This window comes from Pelophylax lessonae, assembly GCF_965119305.1.
Source record: "Pelophylax lessonae genome assembly, chromosome: 5".
Classification (NCBI taxonomy): Eukaryota; Metazoa; Chordata; class Amphibia; order Anura; family Ranidae; genus Pelophylax; species Pelophylax lessonae.
In genome coordinates this window covers 90,232,357-90,249,769 of record NC_138772.1, presented here as the reverse complement: position 1 = coordinate 90,249,769, position 17,413 = coordinate 90,232,357, and the positions used below count along the sequence as shown (strand labels likewise).

Below are 17,413 nucleotides of genomic sequence, written 5' to 3'. Positions count from 1 at the left end.
CTTTTGTCATCCTGTCACAGAAAGCTTTCCAGCACCTGGCTCAGCTGCTATCTTTCAACATAATGGGCAGCCGCAACAGGGCATTCTCTGAAGCTGGCCATACACAGCTCAAATGTTGTCTAATTCCTTCAAACTTTAAGTCACTATTTGGTTATTCTCACAGCCGCGGGCACCGACTGAATAAAATAACCAACAGTAGGAGAGTCATCTACCCACTCTGAGCTAACTGAGAGAAATCTTTACACTACATTCACACCTGTGAATGTGCCCCACCCAGTGGTGGTTACCGCTGATTAGCTGCAGAAGGCATCTCCATTGATACTTCTGAGGTTCAAGAGTAAATGGTGTTGAGCCCATACACAGGTGTGAATGTGGCCTCACTGTGCTTTAGTGTAGATTTGTTCAAGTGTCAAAATAGATCTTTGGAGTTGAAATTAAAAAAAGTGTAAAGGAAAATGAATGCAGCCACCACATCTACACGATTGGTATTATGCAATATGATGTTTTTTTATTCTGGTGTTTAGATACATTAAAAATAAAATTGAGCATGCATGCATTGTTTAGGCCCCTTTCACACGGGCCAATCCGTTTTCACGGACTTTGCTTGCTCATAGGGGATCGCCCCGTTGATCCCTGCTGAGTATATGGATGATAGGTCCGTCTCTGCTCACTGTGCAGAGACAGACCTGTCAGATTCCCGCTCTCCTCTATGGGGAGAATAGTTGAAAACCGAAAGCATTGTCCGTTTTCATCTGATCCGACCCGCTGGATGGATGGCGAACATATCGCCGTCTATCTTTTTTCAGCGGATTTTATCAGATGCCAGATGGGTGTCTGCTGACATCTGCCTCCCCATAGAGTAGAATGGGTGACCAGATCAGGTCCACCTGAAAAATGGACAGGTGGACCTGATCAGTCCGATCGTGTGAAAGGGGCCTAAGGAACACACTTATCTGGTAGTAAATCTTTTGCTTTATCAAAAGTATTTTCATTGTAATAAAGCCACAAGGTTTAGTTCTAATGCTGTTAATTTGTATAAATGTATTGCTAAAAACTTAATGTGCCAAATTGTAGTTTATATCTGTTCCATGATTGTTAGGATATTAAGGGTTTATCTGTATGTTTTCACTAAGAAGTTTCAGTACTATATAGGCTATTCAGTATTTGATAAATAGTGATACAAATACAAAGATATCAATTAGATTTTTATGAGAAAAAGAGGTAGATTGGTGTGGAAAGGCGAGCTCTACCTGCTTGTTAAATCACATGTTCACATGTGGACAGCCACCCACTTCCATTGTGATATTGTAGTATCTAGTGAGAGTTAGCATTCAACTGCACCACATCCCACTAAAATCGGGAAAAATAAAATATCAAAGGGAGAACACTGGACTTTTGAGATGCACAAGGGCAACCTTTAAAATATTCCCCAAAATTATATTTAACATAAAATTAATATCAAAGAATAAATAAACATAATTTTTAAAATACAAGAATAAAAAACAATATCCGCCTAATAGGCTCCCCCATGATCTATTAGCGTTGCACTTAATACAGGTTACACGGGGGGGAATTTCAATCCGCCTTGTTTGTGCTTCGGCACATTTTGTGGGAAAAACCGGCTTCATCGGGAGGGCTTCAGAAGGAAAAGGATCTAGAAAGATCATTATAAATATAAACCAATATCTTTCATATAACATGAAAATACTGTTAAAATATTCACATTAATGCATAGTAAGCATATTAGGTTTTGCTCCCAAGTCCACTACACCAACACCTCAAACATTGCATGAATGGCTGGAACTGAAAGCCCACGAAGATAACTTCTCATCACATTTTTTTCTGTCCTTTTTTGCATAATGGTAATGTTTTGCAGCAACTTCCTACCTAATAACATGCAATCCAGCAATAACTTCATAGCATTTCCCATTTGTGTTGTGCCTGTGTAATCTGTGCTGAAACGGCCACATTGTTGTCTCCATCAGATGTCCATGTGGCAGGTAAGAGAATGGTCAAGAAGCAGCAGAAGAGGTATATAAAGTACATTAACCACGAAATGTAATGTAAGTCTGGAAGGTCCTCAAGTACAGCCTCCTCTTCAGCAAGGAAAGCCTGTGAGCAGCACAGTAGTGACCTCACCATATCTCTTACTCCAAAATCTCCTTCAGCACATTACAAAGTGCACGGTAGCTCACTACATTGTGCTGCAATTGCAAAAATACTGCAGGTCCAATTTTAGGTCTGTTGTGCATTAGGCAGCCTATTCACATGACCCATGAGCATTAAATGCCCCACAAAGGGTCAGAGGGGTGTGAATTGGCACTTGGGTTTCTGTTTAGGCACAATTAAAGTAAAACTTAAAAAAATAAATAAATAAAAATTGCTGACAGGCTGGCTTTTACTGCAAACTGTTTTTGTATGCTTGGCTATAAAAAGGTTTGACTAATCTGCCAGCATTGGTTTCTTTTTCTAATGTACATTGAGTCAGGAAAGCTCAGCACAGTGTACAAACTTACCTTTGATGTGGGGATGAAGGAACTCTCATGCACAGGAGTTTTGTTATCCTGGCCAATCACAATGATTCTTCAAATCCAGAGGCAGATCGGGCACAGATGTAATTGGTAACAAAGTGTAGAGGGAGCCTATCGCTATGTGGACAGGTGTGCTTCGATGAATAATTCTGCCATGATATGCAGATATGATGTGCATTAATATTTTGGCAAAACTCCTGAGCAGCGGCAGCTGAGTTTAGCTCAACGTTTTTAGATACTTATAAGATAAAGATCTTGACTTTTTGCATTCAGGTTCACTTTAATAATTTTCTTGAAAAGTCTGCATGCTCTATACTTCTATTCTCACTGACAAACATACTTGATAATTTTCACATTTATTCTGGAAATCCTGTAAGAAAAGACATTTGTATTAGGCTGACCTGTATCATGCAGGATACATATGAGTTTTATTTGTTCTTTCTTCCAAGTGGGGAATAAAATGACATTTGTAACTTGTAATGTTCCTGTCATCCTGCTTTTTGTGGAAAGTGATTTTAGCAGTTTTTCTTATGTCTCGCTGGAAACATACAGTGGTCAGGGTGTGGTGGATTTAAATTTACAGTCCAGGAAAGCTTGCTTTCTTGTATTCTCCCAAGGCTACTAGATGTTTTTGCACACTGAGTCTTTAGGTTAGCTGCTGTCATAGAAACATCCTGAACTTCATTTACAAAAAAAAGACAAAAAAAGGAAGTTCTATTGATCCTCCTACCCCTTTTTTCTGACAGAAACATGCTCCCCCGCTATTGCTTGGCTTGTCTAGGTGAGCAGAACAGAAGTTCAGAACACCCCTCCGTCCCTGTTGCAAATTTTCCCTAATATTTTCAGAAAGTGGGGGTAAATCTTTCTAACAGAGCACCAGATAGAAGTTAATACCTACACTTTCTCCAAAACTAGAAGAAGGATTTTTGACTTGACATACACTTTCCATTTCTGCTAAAGACACTACATAATATTATGAAACCATTTGCGCCAATCAACAAATAAATTAGCCGCTGCTGTTGTAAACCTACAGGTTACACAATGTAATAAAATATGCATAAGTGCTATATTCTATGCAGGCAACAGCGCTTGCTCTAAAAAATGTGCAAAAATTGAAACAAATGGCACCATCAATATAACATACCTATGCAATGCATATGTTAGTGAAACAAAAACCATATATAAAGAATTTGTGCCTAACCCCAGTGCACACTAATATCCAAATGAAAACAGTCCCAAAAAAAGTCCTCCGTGACTTCCAAAGGCTCACTCTTCCTGCCGTGATAAATCAGTGCATCCCACAAAAAGTGATAGCTTTAAACCAAGAAAAGGTAACACCCTGCGTGGACAGTGATTGTAAAAATCCCCACTCACCAAACGGTCTTGATCCTCCTTACCATAAGGCAATAGGATCAAAGGAAGCTTTGATGGTCTCCTTGACCAGGATGTATTCTCCAGAATGTTCTCTCCAACTGGTCATTCGAACCCCCTTCCTCGCAGTTGATGAGAACTCCAAAATGAATATAAGAGATGGAAAACAAAAATGGAGAGCGGACTCCACATAGCGTAAAAATGTTTATAACCCTTTATTTAAAGCCCGTGTGTAGGGGCTAAACATAAAACATTATAAAAAAAACTCTCTCCCATCCAGGCTTCTGCATTGTGCAGTGTAAGCCGGACTAGCCTAGTAGCGACGCGCATTCTACCTACACCGAAGTACGTTGCAGCGTGTGTCCCAGCTTGACACGTTTCGTCATCAGTGTGACGTCTTCAGAAGCTGCAGGTCACGCTGCATATTTACATATCCCCACCGCCCGCCTAAAGCCTGCCCCTCTCTAAATACAAATGAAGGAAAGCAGGCAGATTTCATGGCACTTTCACTATACTTGGATCATTTGCAAGTATAGGGGGAATTTTAAAAGGGAATAATGGATGCTTACAACATCAGTATCTATGATAGAGAGTAAAGATTGCTTCAAAGATATTTTTTTTTTTTTTTAAATGAAAAGATTAAAAACATTTTTTTTTTTGTAGTATACAAATGGCCAGGAAAAAAAGTGACTCAATATGCATAGGGTTTGTAACTTTTCTTCCAGTCTCCTGCCTCTCCATAGAGGAGACTAAAGGATCCGATCGGGTCCACCTGTAAAACTGACAGGTGGACCCAATCACTCAGCCCGTTGACTAGCATCATGTCAAGAAGTCAAGTTAAAATGTGCTGTAGTACCCTTATGGATTAAGTGTATACACAGGGTCCTGTTTATAGAGCTGAGTGTAACAGTCAGCAGCATAAAGTATCCAGTCAGTATTTAGCATTAATTTTGCGGTCTGCCAGAAGGTGAGATCTGATTGCTGGCTGTGTAGTTATCAAACTTAGCATATTGTGTTTGAATTTGGTAATTATTACCAGTGATGTTCAGACATGACCACTTTCCACGTTGAGTATGTATGTGGTTATGCTATTAGGTGAATAGGTTACCCATGGAAACGTAGCTTTTTGTGTTTTTGTTTTCTTGCAAGCTACTATGCAATGCCTCAGTAGTGCTTGTTACATGTTTATTTTATTCCTCGTTTTCTTTCAGATATGCCACTGCACGTGCGTCGTAGTAGCGATCCGGCATTAGTAGGAATTACCACCTCAGTCAGCGACTCCAATTTCTCATCAGAAGAGCCCTCTCGCAGGAACCCCTCAAGATGGTCTACAACAGCAGGCTACACCAAGAAAAACCCCCCTGCAGGCCACACTGGCAGTGACAGAAAGGTATGGATCACACACACTTTACTGCCTGCCATTGAGCTTTCTCATTCTTCTCTCTGACTGTAATTGTTTCTTCATGTCAGTAGTGTTATTGCAGCATCCTCCACTGGGCTGCAGCCCCGAGGCAGCTATTCTCCCTGTGAAAAGTACAGTTGTTATGTCTGCTGCTTTCCTGTCCCTGACGATCGGTCGTAGAAACAGAGACATGTTTTGAAACAATTAGCCTTCTCCAAGTTCACCTTCTCCCATCTGCAATACCATATGCCGCGGGATCAATGGATTCAGAACTTCCGAGATCAGCTTTTAATTTCTTCAGCATGTGAAATGATACCATCTTGCAAGTGTTTTTGCAACAGTTTACTTAAAAAAGGATTTGGAGATAACTGTTATACCTGCCAAATGATGCATATCTATAATTATTCTGTGTTTAGTTTCATTAAAAATGATGTATAGTTGGCAGTTTTTTTGAAGCTGAACATTCTTGGGGGTACCTTAGGGATACTGAAAATGTTTACCGCTAACCGCCTGGGCAGTAACACTACCTTTTTTTTCAGCACTGCTTTCAGCTAATAAAAAGATTAATTGCTTGTTTTTTTTCTAGATGATGAATTCAGATATAGTATGACTTGCCTTACCCACAGTCTCATGTCAGCTGGTGGCCTGGGCCTCTTTCTTAAGTGAGGAATGTGAGCAGGCACTTCAACCTCATGAGTTACCATGCAGGACAAGTGGTCCCATCCTCAGGATAGGATGTGGCTGCTGGCCCTGAAGTGAATATTGTAATGTCAGTGAGCAGGGAGGAAGGAAGACTGCAGAATACTGGATTAAGATGAGTAATATTCTGTTTTATCTTATCCTCTAGAAAAAAAAAAAACTAGCATTAGATCCTTTAACAGCTGGGGAGAGGGGGAATATTTGATACATTCCTAGCAACCCTGTGAAAAGCTTGTTGAGGGCAGACTGCTGTTTTTTAAAGAGTAATCATATTAGGATAAATTTACTTTTCTGATTTTAGTAGAGTTTAAGGATTAGCGTAATAACTTTAGTAGCTCACTGACTTAAATCGCTTGTTGCCTGGAAGTTTTCTCATTTGGGCTAAACAATGCAGTTTAACAAATGTTCACATTGAATGATAATACGTTCTTTCAGTTATATATCCACTTTATTTCCCCTTTAGAAAAACAATTGCGTGGTTGGATTTTTAGTTTATTATTCACTGGAGAATGCAGTACAATGAGTGGTAGCAAGAAGAGCAAGACTCCAATATGGAGAAGAACATAAGATTTTATGACAGACAGATCTTGCTATTCCTAAAAACAGAAAGCTCATGGAGCTAGAAAAAAAAAAAAAATAAAAACTTTACTTTCTCTTTAACCCTTGCTGTGCAATGGGGCCTTGTTGCAAACTGGCAGTTCCTACCAGGTCCGCGGACTCTGGCAGTGTGATTGGCCGGAGCCGTGTGACGTCACTCTCGCACATGCGTGGGGGAGTTGCTATTCACTATGGCGTCATTGGCTGCATGTATACTAAATATCTCCTAAACTATGCCAGTTTAGGAGATATTTACAGTACCTATAGGTAAGCCTTATTATAGGCTTACCTATCGGTACAAGTAGCGGGTCAGAGTTTACTTTCTCTTTCAATGCTTGTTAGGTCCAGGAGGAGAAGAAGAGGATGTTTTACCTTACACCCTGCTCGAGTGCTCGTCTTTCTTTTTCATTCATTGACTGACACAGTTCCAGATTCTTCTTAACCATTGGGTTACTTCCCCCTACAGGAGTAGGACACTAGGCAGAAAAAAGCTTGACTACGCTTATGGGGCAGTCCCAGGGGGTCTACATCCACTCTCAGCTTATAGGCACTCAGTTTTTTTCTGCCTAGTCAGGAGTAAGGACCTAGTTCCTTGCTGGGATCTCTGGTCCTGGAAATTTTTCATTTTACAAGGAATTTTTTTTCCTTCTTTTTATTATTTTGTTCCTGTGAGAACTACAATCAAGGGCCGAAATGGGTGACAAGCTAGATAATATAGATCCTCAGGGTCCCCCCAGTCCGGCCAGGGTGCAGACCGCAGCTCTGCGCTAGGTTGGCCTTGACAAAGCTGCACTGGACAGGAGCTGGCCTGTGAGTTTCCATACAAACTGGCTTTGGCCTGAGTCGCAGCGTTTCCTTCTGGCTGACAGCACCCACATTACAATGGAGCGGTGTCCTGTCCAGGGCAGTGCCCACGCTGTTCCTGGTGTGGTAAGTAGCTGTTCCCCCACTACCCCTGGAGGGTTTTGGGGTGGATGCGGGCCCCTCCCTAGGGTGATAAAACCCCCGGGTTCCCCTCCCCCCTCTAAAATTTCGGTCACTTTGTGTCTTTCTGCCCCCCCCTTCCCCCTCTCTGGGTGAGCCTATGAGCTGGCTGTTGCAACATGCTCTTAAGGGGGGCTGGTTCGAGTTGCTCCTGACCGGGCTACTTACTGGGTTTTCCTGGTGCGCAATGGGGGGTTGAGCAGGTTTCCCTGCCATCCTGGGGGTTGGTGACTAGGGCAGTGATGTCCTATGGGCTGGGGGAGTGGATAGTTTAGCATCCGCAGGCCTCACATGGCAGGATCCGGCCAAAATTTTTGGCAGCGGCTGTGCTGCCTCCTGTTTGGGCATCTGCTTTCCTCTCCACTGTCCCTGGGTGCTCGGCTTCGCTGGGGCTCCTGGCAGCTGGGCACCCTCAAAAATTTAGGCCGCGGTCTGCGGCCTACTGGGCCATGTGGCCAAGTCGGGTACCGCCTTTGGGGGGCGGCCACAGGGCGTCTAGCTGAAGCTCCCATGCTTCTTTTGGGCTTCTGCCGGGCTGAGGATCCGAGCAATTGCGGCTGGGCCTCCACAAAAATGTAGGCTGCGGCCATATGATCAGCTTAGCACCTTTCACTGTGGCGCTGTGGGGTGCTTCATTTTTAATGACAGTCTTGCCGCCATTATTGTGTGGGGCACCTGCCTTGTTTTAGCGAGGGTACCCTGCCTGCGCGTCCACGTGAAGGATGGCATCCTCCTTTTTAAGGGGGCTATGTCCTATTATGTCTTCTGTGGAGGGCGACCCCCTTGTTTTTTTGCAGGGTCAATAGATGGTCCATTTGTGGATCCTTGGCCGGTGTCCCCTTGCGGGATCTCAGTTGGCGGCCTCCCCTGTTTGTTTTTGGGGTGAGTTCAGTATATAGCGACTCTGCTGGGTCTGCGTCCATGCACCCTGAGTGCTCACAGTTAAGATGATTCCTCTGCTCCTATAGCCGCGCTTAAATAGGCGCTGGTGGATGCACTGCTTGTATCAGTGCGTGAAACTTTAAAAATGGAGGTTGCAGCTGATGCCATGTTGGAGGCACCAGTTCCTTTTGGCATCACAGGCCCTCCTAAGCGGTGAGGGTGTTCCTTGTCACAAAACAGTGGAGGTGTCCAAAACGCAGTGGTTGCTAGGCGTTTTTTGCTTGCGGTATCCTTAAGAGGATTTACTGCATTAAAGGTGGTGGACTCCCTGGTTTCCAGGTCAAATTGGGTTACCTTCATTCCGGTTGAGGAGTCTCCGACCTTTACAGGCCAGCTAATAAGAGGGCGGATGCTCTGGCCCGCCATATGTGCTTTGTGGCTGGTTTGGCAATTAGGCCCACTCTGACTGAGTGGGCTAAGCTTAGAACAGCTTCCCCCTGTCTTTGCGGAGCTGGCCGACTGGCTGGCCCAGGGGCTACAGTTTGTCTGTGATGGCTGCTTTGATTTCTAGGCTGTCTGTATCAGCAGTGGTCCTTCAGTGTATTGTCTGGCTGAAATGCTGGTCTGCGGACTAGACTTTTAAAAAGGCCTCATCTGATCTCCTTCTTGTAGGGGATCGCCTGTTTGGAGCTTCGATTGCCTGTTTGGCGCTTCCCTGGATGACATCATTCAGTGTCTCACAGAGGATAAGAGTACTCTTCTTCCGCAGGCTACCAAAGGCAAGGTGCCCCGTCGCAGATGTGGGCCATTCTCCTCGGCTCCTAAGCTGCCTCTTTGTCTCTCAGGGTCTCAAGACAAGGGATCAAAAGTCAGGGCCTCCACTAGAAGTTCCAAGAGAACCTGGTTTGGCAAGCCACAAGCAGGTTCTTCCAGACCTGCGGACAAGGCTGCCTCTGCATGAAAGGGCGCCCTCAACCGTATCTGGGTTGGGGGAATGTTTTCGCTGGTTTCCGGATCCATGGACCTCCCTGGTACAACCCAAGTGGGTTCACACAGTTATTCAGTCAGGCTACGAGATCAAGTTCGGCTCATGGACCATTTCCAGATGGATCGGATGGTGGTTCAGGCCTATTGCATCTGGGGTCAGGTTCCTCCTTTTCCTGTTTAGGCGCACTTTACTAGGGCGCTTAGTGTCTCCTGGGCTTTCCGTCTTCAAGCGTCAGTGGCGCAAGATTGCAAGGCTGCCACCTGGTCGTCAGTGCACACTTTTACCAATTTTTTTGTAAAGTATTTGTGTTGGCATCTGCGGATGCTTCTTTTGGCCGCAAGGTTTTGCTGGCTGCTGTTTAGAGAACCTGGTCCTGTTTGAGGGTGTATTGTTTTTTTCATGTGAGCTCCAGTTTTTTTATGGTATAGTTCTATGTTACCTGGTTGGCTATGGTTAGCCTTGGGAATTTTTTTTCTAATGTTTTCCCACCCCTCATGTTTAACACTGCTTTGGGACATCCCACTGGTTAAGAAGAATCAGGAGCTGTGTCCCTCAGTGAACACCGGAGAAATGGATTTTACGGTAAGTAAAAAATCCCATTTTTTTTCTCCTCCACTTCAGGCTGTGGGCTGTCCCCCAACATAATTTCATACAATACAGGGCTAATAATCCTGCATTAAATGTGGAGGCGGCAGGAGTGTGACCACGGTTTGGAGCAGCCTAGAGAAGAAGGCTGCTGAAGTGGTTGGTTAAACGTTTTTTTTTCTTTTTCCTATAACATTTTAAACCACTTCATAAAAAAAGGTAAAACCAGTTTGCAGTGGAATATACACAAAGTGAGGCTTTGAACGAGAATATGGGGGTGGGACACCCAGACTGTAAGAGGAACTTCACTCCCCCCAAATTTTTTTTATTTTTTTTACTTCTTCCCTTGTCTGCTGGGTTGTTCTGAAAAAACAAATACTCACCTGCTCAGCATTTTCAGATATAACCAGCCACTTTGTCGCTGCATTCTGGGCCCTTGCTCCCCCATCTTCTCTTTTTACATCATCAGGGGGCTGGCTGTGCCCCCGTATGATGGCACATACGCAGTGTGGCAAATATTGCCCAGAACGTGTAGTGTGGTGGCGATTGCACAGGATATGTAATACGAGTATCCCAGGAGATTTTTGCCAGAGCTAGAAAGCAAGAAAGGTGGTGCCGGTTTCCGACTGTCCTTACAATTGAGTATTACCAGTATGTCTTCATGTGTTATTTCATAGAGTACATTTCTGTCTGCTTTTCTCAGAACCAATGTATTCAACTCTAGAGTATGAACTATGCACATTTTTACCTATGCCTTTGCCTAAGGTTTCTGAAGGTGAAGCAATAAATGCACTGTGCCATTATTTCTATTTTATATTGTTGGTGACTTTAAAAATGTCCTCAGGACTGAACTTCAGGGATATTTTGTAGTATATATAGGTAAAAAAAAAAAAAAATTTCAATTCTGGTACAGTCAACTCATGCTTACACTGGTGTCAGGAAGATGCAAAAACTGATGTTTGGATTTACATCTCTGTTGTGCTTCATTTTAGTATAGCACAAGATGAAAAGCTGAGACTTGGTATAGAATCATTGCCATTTGTGCTTGTTTTCCCCCTTATTTCTATAACTACTGATCAAGTCAAGACTTCTGCCTGTTCTTACATAAGTCTAGGATATACATACAGTATCACACAAAAGTAAGTACACCCCTCACATTTTTTGTAAATATTTTATTATCTTTTCATGTGACAATACTAAAAAAATTACACTTTGCTACAATGTAAAGTAGTGAATGTAAAGCTTGTATAACAGTGTATATCTTCTATTCCCTTAAAAGAACTCCACACACAATAATGTCTAATTTGCTGGCAACAAAAGCGAGTACACCCCCAAGTTAAAATGTCCAAATTGGGCCCAAAGTGTCAATATTTTGTGTGGCCACCATTATTTTCCAGCACTACCTTAACCCTCTTGAGCATGGAGTTCACCAGAGCTTCACAGGTTGCCACTGGAGTCCTCTTACACTCCTCCGTGATGACATCACAGACCTGGTGGATGTTAGAGACCTTGCGCTCCTCCATCTTCCTTTTGAAGATGTCCCACAGATACTCAATAGGGTTTAGGTCTGAAGACATGCTTTGGCAGTCCATCACCTTTACCCTTAGCTTCTTTAGCAAGGCAGTGGGTCATATTGGAGGTGTGTTTGGGTTCGTTATCCTGTTGGAATACTGCCCTGTGGCTCAGTCTCCGAAGGGAGGGATCATGCTCTGCTTCAGTATGTCACAGTACATGTTTGCATTCATGGTTCCCTCAATGCACTGTAGCTCCCCAGTGCCAGCAGCACTCATGCAGTCCCAGACCATGACACTCCCACCACCATGCTTAACTGTAAGGAGGACACACTTGTCTTTGCATTCCTCACATGATTGCCGCCACACACACTTGACACCATCTGAACAAAATAAGTTTATCTTGGTCTCATCAGACCACAGGACATAATTCCAGTAATCCATGTCCTTAGTCTGCTTGTCTTCTGCAAACTGTTTTCGGGCTGTTTTGTGCATCATCTTTAGAAGAGTGTTCCTTCTTGGGCAACAGCCATGCAGACCAATTTGATTCAGTGTGCGGCACATGGTCTGAGCACTGACAGACTGACCCCCACCCCTTCAACCTTTGCAGCAATGCTGGCAGCACTCATACGTCTATTTTCCAAAGACAGCCTCTGGCTATGACGCGGAGCACATGAACTCAAGTTCTTTGGTTGACCATGACGAGGCCTATTCTGAGTAGAGCTTGTACTGTTAAATAGCTGTATGGTCTTGGCCACTGTGCTGCAGCTCAGTTTCAGGGTCTTAGAAATCTTCTTATAGCCTAGGCCATCTTTATGTAGAGCAACAATACTTAAACACACCTGCTCCCCATTCACACCTGAGACCTTGTAACACTGAGTGACATGATACCGGGGAGGGAAAATGGTTAATTGGGCCCAATTTGGACATTTTAATTTAGGGGTATACTCACTTTTGGTGCTAGCGTTTTAGACATTAATGGCTGTGTTGAGTTATTTTGAGGGGACAGCAAACATACACTGTTATACAATCTGTACACTACTTTACATTGTAGCAAAATGTAATTTCTTCAGTGTTGTCACATGAAAAGATATAATAAAATACTTAAAAAATGTGAGGAGTGTACTCACTTTTGTGAGATACTGTATATGTCTCTTCTGTACACATCCTTGCAGAGTCTATTCGGGCTGGCATATAGCAAATCTAGGGAAAGTGTTAAACTAATAGAAGCCAAGGATTTTTTTTTTTTCCCAAGGTTTACTCCGCTTATAGTTTCTGATGAGGACAGATGGCCACACAGCTAAAATTGTTGGTTCTTGGTCTCGCATGGTCTTGGCTTTTAAAGATGTGGCAACACCATATGGGTTAAAGCCTTTTTTCTGAGTTCCATTTTCATGATGTAGTAATGCTGAGTGGAGCTCTAAATTAATTGTCAACCGGAATTGTAATAGTGCCAAATCTGCCATTTTTTAAAATGTCTTATGCGAGTTTTGTATTTTTGTCTCTTTTTTGTCCATTGCGCCATTTAGAAGATCCCATTTAAGGTGGGTTCTCACCACCCACAGAGGAAAAAAGTTCAGTTTTTTTCTTTGTGGGTAGTGATCACAGCTGGGGGGACATTGCAATGCACGGTTCCCCCCCCTTTTTTTTTTTTTTTTTTACCCTAAACTTTCAATGGAATATCTCAAAGGGGCATTTATTTCTATGCACGGCAGCTCATCTGCTGTGCATAGAAACACAGGATCACACAGATAGCTATGGAGCAGTGCAGAAAAATGCAGACATATTACATTTTTCCCGCACTGTTCTGCTCTGCAGTGTTGAAGTGCTAACTGGGCATGCAGGAAACCATTGTTTTCTGTGTGCCCTTGCAGAAAGGTGCCTTTTTTTTCTGCAGAAACGTAACTCCCTGCACTAATGTGAACCACCCCTTAAAAGAAATGAAAACCCCCACACCAGAGCAGTTGTACTGATTTTGGAAGAAACGTACTCTGACGAACAGCAACATTTGTTTTCTTACAGACTTAAAAGGATAAAAAGGCAAAAAAAATATTAAAAAAAAAAACTATTTTTAACTAGCTTGAAATTGGACAACTGCAGTGAGCGTATAGCAGTTACAGGTGGGCAATTTGTTTTTTATAGCAATCAAGATGCTTGAGAGGTTTGCATTTGTATTTGATCCATGTACTGTGGAGTTGTGTGAAATGACAAGCCCTGTTTTTGATATTACAAGCATAGATCTCAAAGTAGCCGGGTAGCCAGTGTGACTATATGAATGTGAAAACTGTTCTGCCATTGTTGTGTTATTCCGGGCAGCAGTAACACCTAGCTGGGCAGATGTGTTAAGTCTCCCAGTTATATTCTGCTCCTGATCTAAGTGGCAGCTCTGCACTGCGATCACACAGACCAGCTGCTGGCTTTCTACTTAACGGGGTGGATGTGACTGTCTGTAAATTCAAGCAATAAGTTACAGATCGGTGAAACCACACAGCAGGCTTCCTACATGTATGATAGCTCAGTCCTGGACTATGCTCTGTTGGCAGATCTGCCAAGTCTAGAGCCTCTTCATATTTCATTCCTTGCTAAGCTATCACTTTTTCAGTATTTCATTATTCTTCTGATTAGCTAAAGATCTCTGATTGTTAAATTGGTGCAACCAGGCAGGTTTATGGTGTTGTGGGCTAAAAGGAACAAGTAAGTTAAAGCATGGTTCTGAAATCACTATTCCCTGGATCCTATGCGCCTCTTCAGTTAATGTCCCAACGCTTCTTGGTGATTTTTTATTTTTTTTTTACATTTTAAAGCTGTGTTTTTTTCTGTAGGCCAGCGTTTTCCTGCAATGAACTAAATTTTGGATACAGCAAAGTATGCACATCATTGGTGCTCTGTGAAAAAGCGTTTTGGACAATCTTGTTTTTGGAAATTGGATGTACAGACAAGAACTGGACACACTTTCTAAACAGAGGGACAGGTTTACTGTCCTTGATACTTTAAGGGGCTGCACTGTGGCCACTGGAAGCGGAAAATGTCCCGGCGTCAGTGGCAGTAAACAATGCCCCATCTTTGGTGATAGTGAGAGAAACTCTGCCCCATCATTGGTGTCACTGGCAAGAACTCTGCCCCATCGTTGGTGTCACTGGCAAGAACTGTGCCCCATCGTTGGTGTCACTGGCAAGAACTGTGCCCCATCGTTGGTGTCACTGGCAAGAACTGTGCCCCATCGTTGGTGTCACTGGCAAGAACTGTGCCCCATCGTTGGTGTCACTGGCAAGAACTGTGCCCCATCGTTGGTGTCACTGGCATGAACTGTGCCCCATCGTTGGTGTCACTGGCAAGAACTGTGCCCCATCGTTGGTGTCACTGGCAAGAACTGTGCCCCATCGTTGGTGTCACTGGCGAGAACTGTGCCCCATCGTTGGTGTCACTGTCGAGAACTGTGCCCCATCGTTGGTGTCATTGGCAAGAACTGTGCCCCATCGTTGGTGTCACTGGCAAGAACTGTGCCCCATCGTTGGTGTTACTGGCAAGAACTGTGCCCCATCGTTAAGTGTCATTGGGAATTGTGCACTTTCATGTCAGAGGATGAAATTTTGCTCCAAGGGCTGGATAAAGTGAAGCAAACAGCCGCAGTTTGGGGACTACTGCTTTAGATTGAATAATAGTGATAATGTTTTAGGCCTTTCATCATTTAAAAGTGATGATATTTAAAGCACCACCCTGGTCTGTCAACACAACTATTACATTGAACCTTATTAACAATATAGACCTGAATTTGGAAACCTTCCCACGTCTCGTGCTCAAGGTGAAGAACAAGCATTGTATCATGAACATTGACAGATGATGCAGTCCACATTATGGCTTTGTATAAATGAGCTTTATCTGTTCAGCATTCCTACATTGGCTTACCATTCTGTACTCTTATTAGGGTGGGGTGGCATACTTGATAGACCAATTTAGATCAACTAGCGCTGCCACAACAATGCCTACATGATGCCGCTGGCTTTATTCCTCTGACACAGCACTTGATTCTATTGATCCATTCTGACTTATTCACTCTTCCAGCTCCATTGTCGGTGGAGCCTTTGCCAGGCATGGGTAGCGTATAGTTAGGCTATCCCTTATCAGGGCTTTCAGCTGTATGGAATTTAGTACAATTTTGGTGCTCCAATTCAGGTAGGCTGTCTTTAGTGTACTATACTAAAATAGTTTCTCTGGCAGCCAGCCAGACATATGAGACATATTTTATATATTGCATGTAATTACTCATACTTTATAAGGGATTTCTTTTTTTTAATTTATTTTTGGCTTACAAAAATATGAATCTGTATTATGACAGGCAGACCTGCTATTTTTTTTGTTTGTTAGTAAAGGCCTGTATTGGATTGAGTCAAATGATCAGTGTTATGTAGATACTTCATATCCATTTTAATGCATGTATCTTTTCATAGGCAGAAACGGTGGTGGTGGTGCTTTCCCAAGAGTGTATATGCTCTTTGTATAGTGACAGAATAGTTTAATCATGTGTTTTTCTTTCTTTTAAAACAGAAAGATGAGAACTACAGGAGTCTGCCCAGAGATACCAGTAACTGGTCTAAACAGTTTGAAAGAGATAAAGCCCGCTCTTCCCTGAGTGCCAGTCACCCTCTGGTGGACAAGTGGCTAGAGAGGCAGGAGCAGGTAAAACAATAAACCTTTTGTTTGATGCCATTATTAATAGAAAGTGCCCCCTAGAGGTTGCCCAGGCATCTGTAACCATTCCATCAAAAAATCCATATTACGATACTATGAGATGTATCGGTAATAGCCTAAAGACATATGTACTAATAATCATGGTTTATCATAAATGCATTTTCTTGCTGCCTTTTGCTATGATAATTGGGGAGTGTGGGTCATCTGGCCCATTTTTGTCATGTGTGCCTGTTAGTGCTACTTCATGTAAGGAACTTTGTTGGTTTGCAGAGTTCCAACACTGCCACTATCAGTCATGGCTTTGCACTTGGTAGAGGTTTGGACTGGGTAGTTGGCCGTACGTGAGCGGAGAGCTTTCCTCAGCAATGGCGTCTGTTGTGGGATCGTCTCTACAGAATTGTCTCTTTTCTGAGAAAATGACTGCCAAAGACATGACTCCTGCATAGGCCTTACATTTTTTTTTTCCCTGAAAGTTTTAGTATATGTAGCTAAAGAAAATTGCCATAGTAATTTGAGGTCTAAAACACAAGGTTTTTTTTTTTTTTTTTATAATTTCTAACTGAAGATCTGTATAGATCTCTGGTTATACACACACATTTTTTTTTATCATTCCACATTTTATAGGTGAAGTGACCTCATTTTTGTTCTGTGCTAGGAAGGGCTATTAAAGTGATTTTTCACTGCATCTGACAACCACAAATCAAAAACCCTGTTTAATTAATTTTTAACATTAAAACTAACCTCCCCTATCCGCCCATGTCTCTATGGCCCCTGGCATTTCTGTAAAGGCAAATGATTCATGTAGCATTTACTTCCTGGGATCCACCTTCCCTTAGCTTAGGCATGCATGCAGGAGCATGTCGCTGGTATAAGTGTGAAATATTGGCAAAAAGAGCTCTATTATATCTGTATGTACAGCAGTAAATGGGGCCTTTTCATTCTCTTAATTCTAACCTCTGTTTGGGAAAACAAGAATAGTGAAGGGCCTGTTTTTTTTTTTTTTTTATTTTTTTGGTGTGGGGCGACTGCTTAATTTATTGTTGGCTTTGGCTACTTCTATATTTTAATTTGTGGTAGAGCTAAAACTCCTTCACAGATGATGGAAAACAGGGCTGTCCATACCTAGGCTTCATGCACACAGGGTGTGTGAATTTCTCCTCTGGCTTTTTTACTC

General features: G+C 42.8%; 1 protein-coding gene across 9 annotated transcripts in view; it reads left to right on the top strand.

Moving 5' to 3' along the window:
* The window catches only part of PARD3 (par-3 family cell polarity regulator), a 901,610-nt gene that overhangs the window by 309,305 nt on the left and 574,892 nt on the right, over nucleotides 1-17,413 (top strand). For 6 of the 9 annotated variants that reach the window (XM_082258259.1, XM_082258257.1, XM_082258263.1 and 3 more), the window contains exons 4-5: nucleotides 5,114-5,292; nucleotides 16,096-16,227. In XM_082258259.1, the coding sequence (XP_082114385.1) occupies nucleotides 5,114-5,292; nucleotides 16,096-16,227 (311 nt within the window). The remainder of the gene's footprint in view (nucleotides 1-5,113; nucleotides 5,293-16,095; nucleotides 16,228-17,413) is intronic. The other 3 variants (XM_082258262.1, XM_082258264.1, XM_082258261.1) reach the window with 1 other exon arrangement.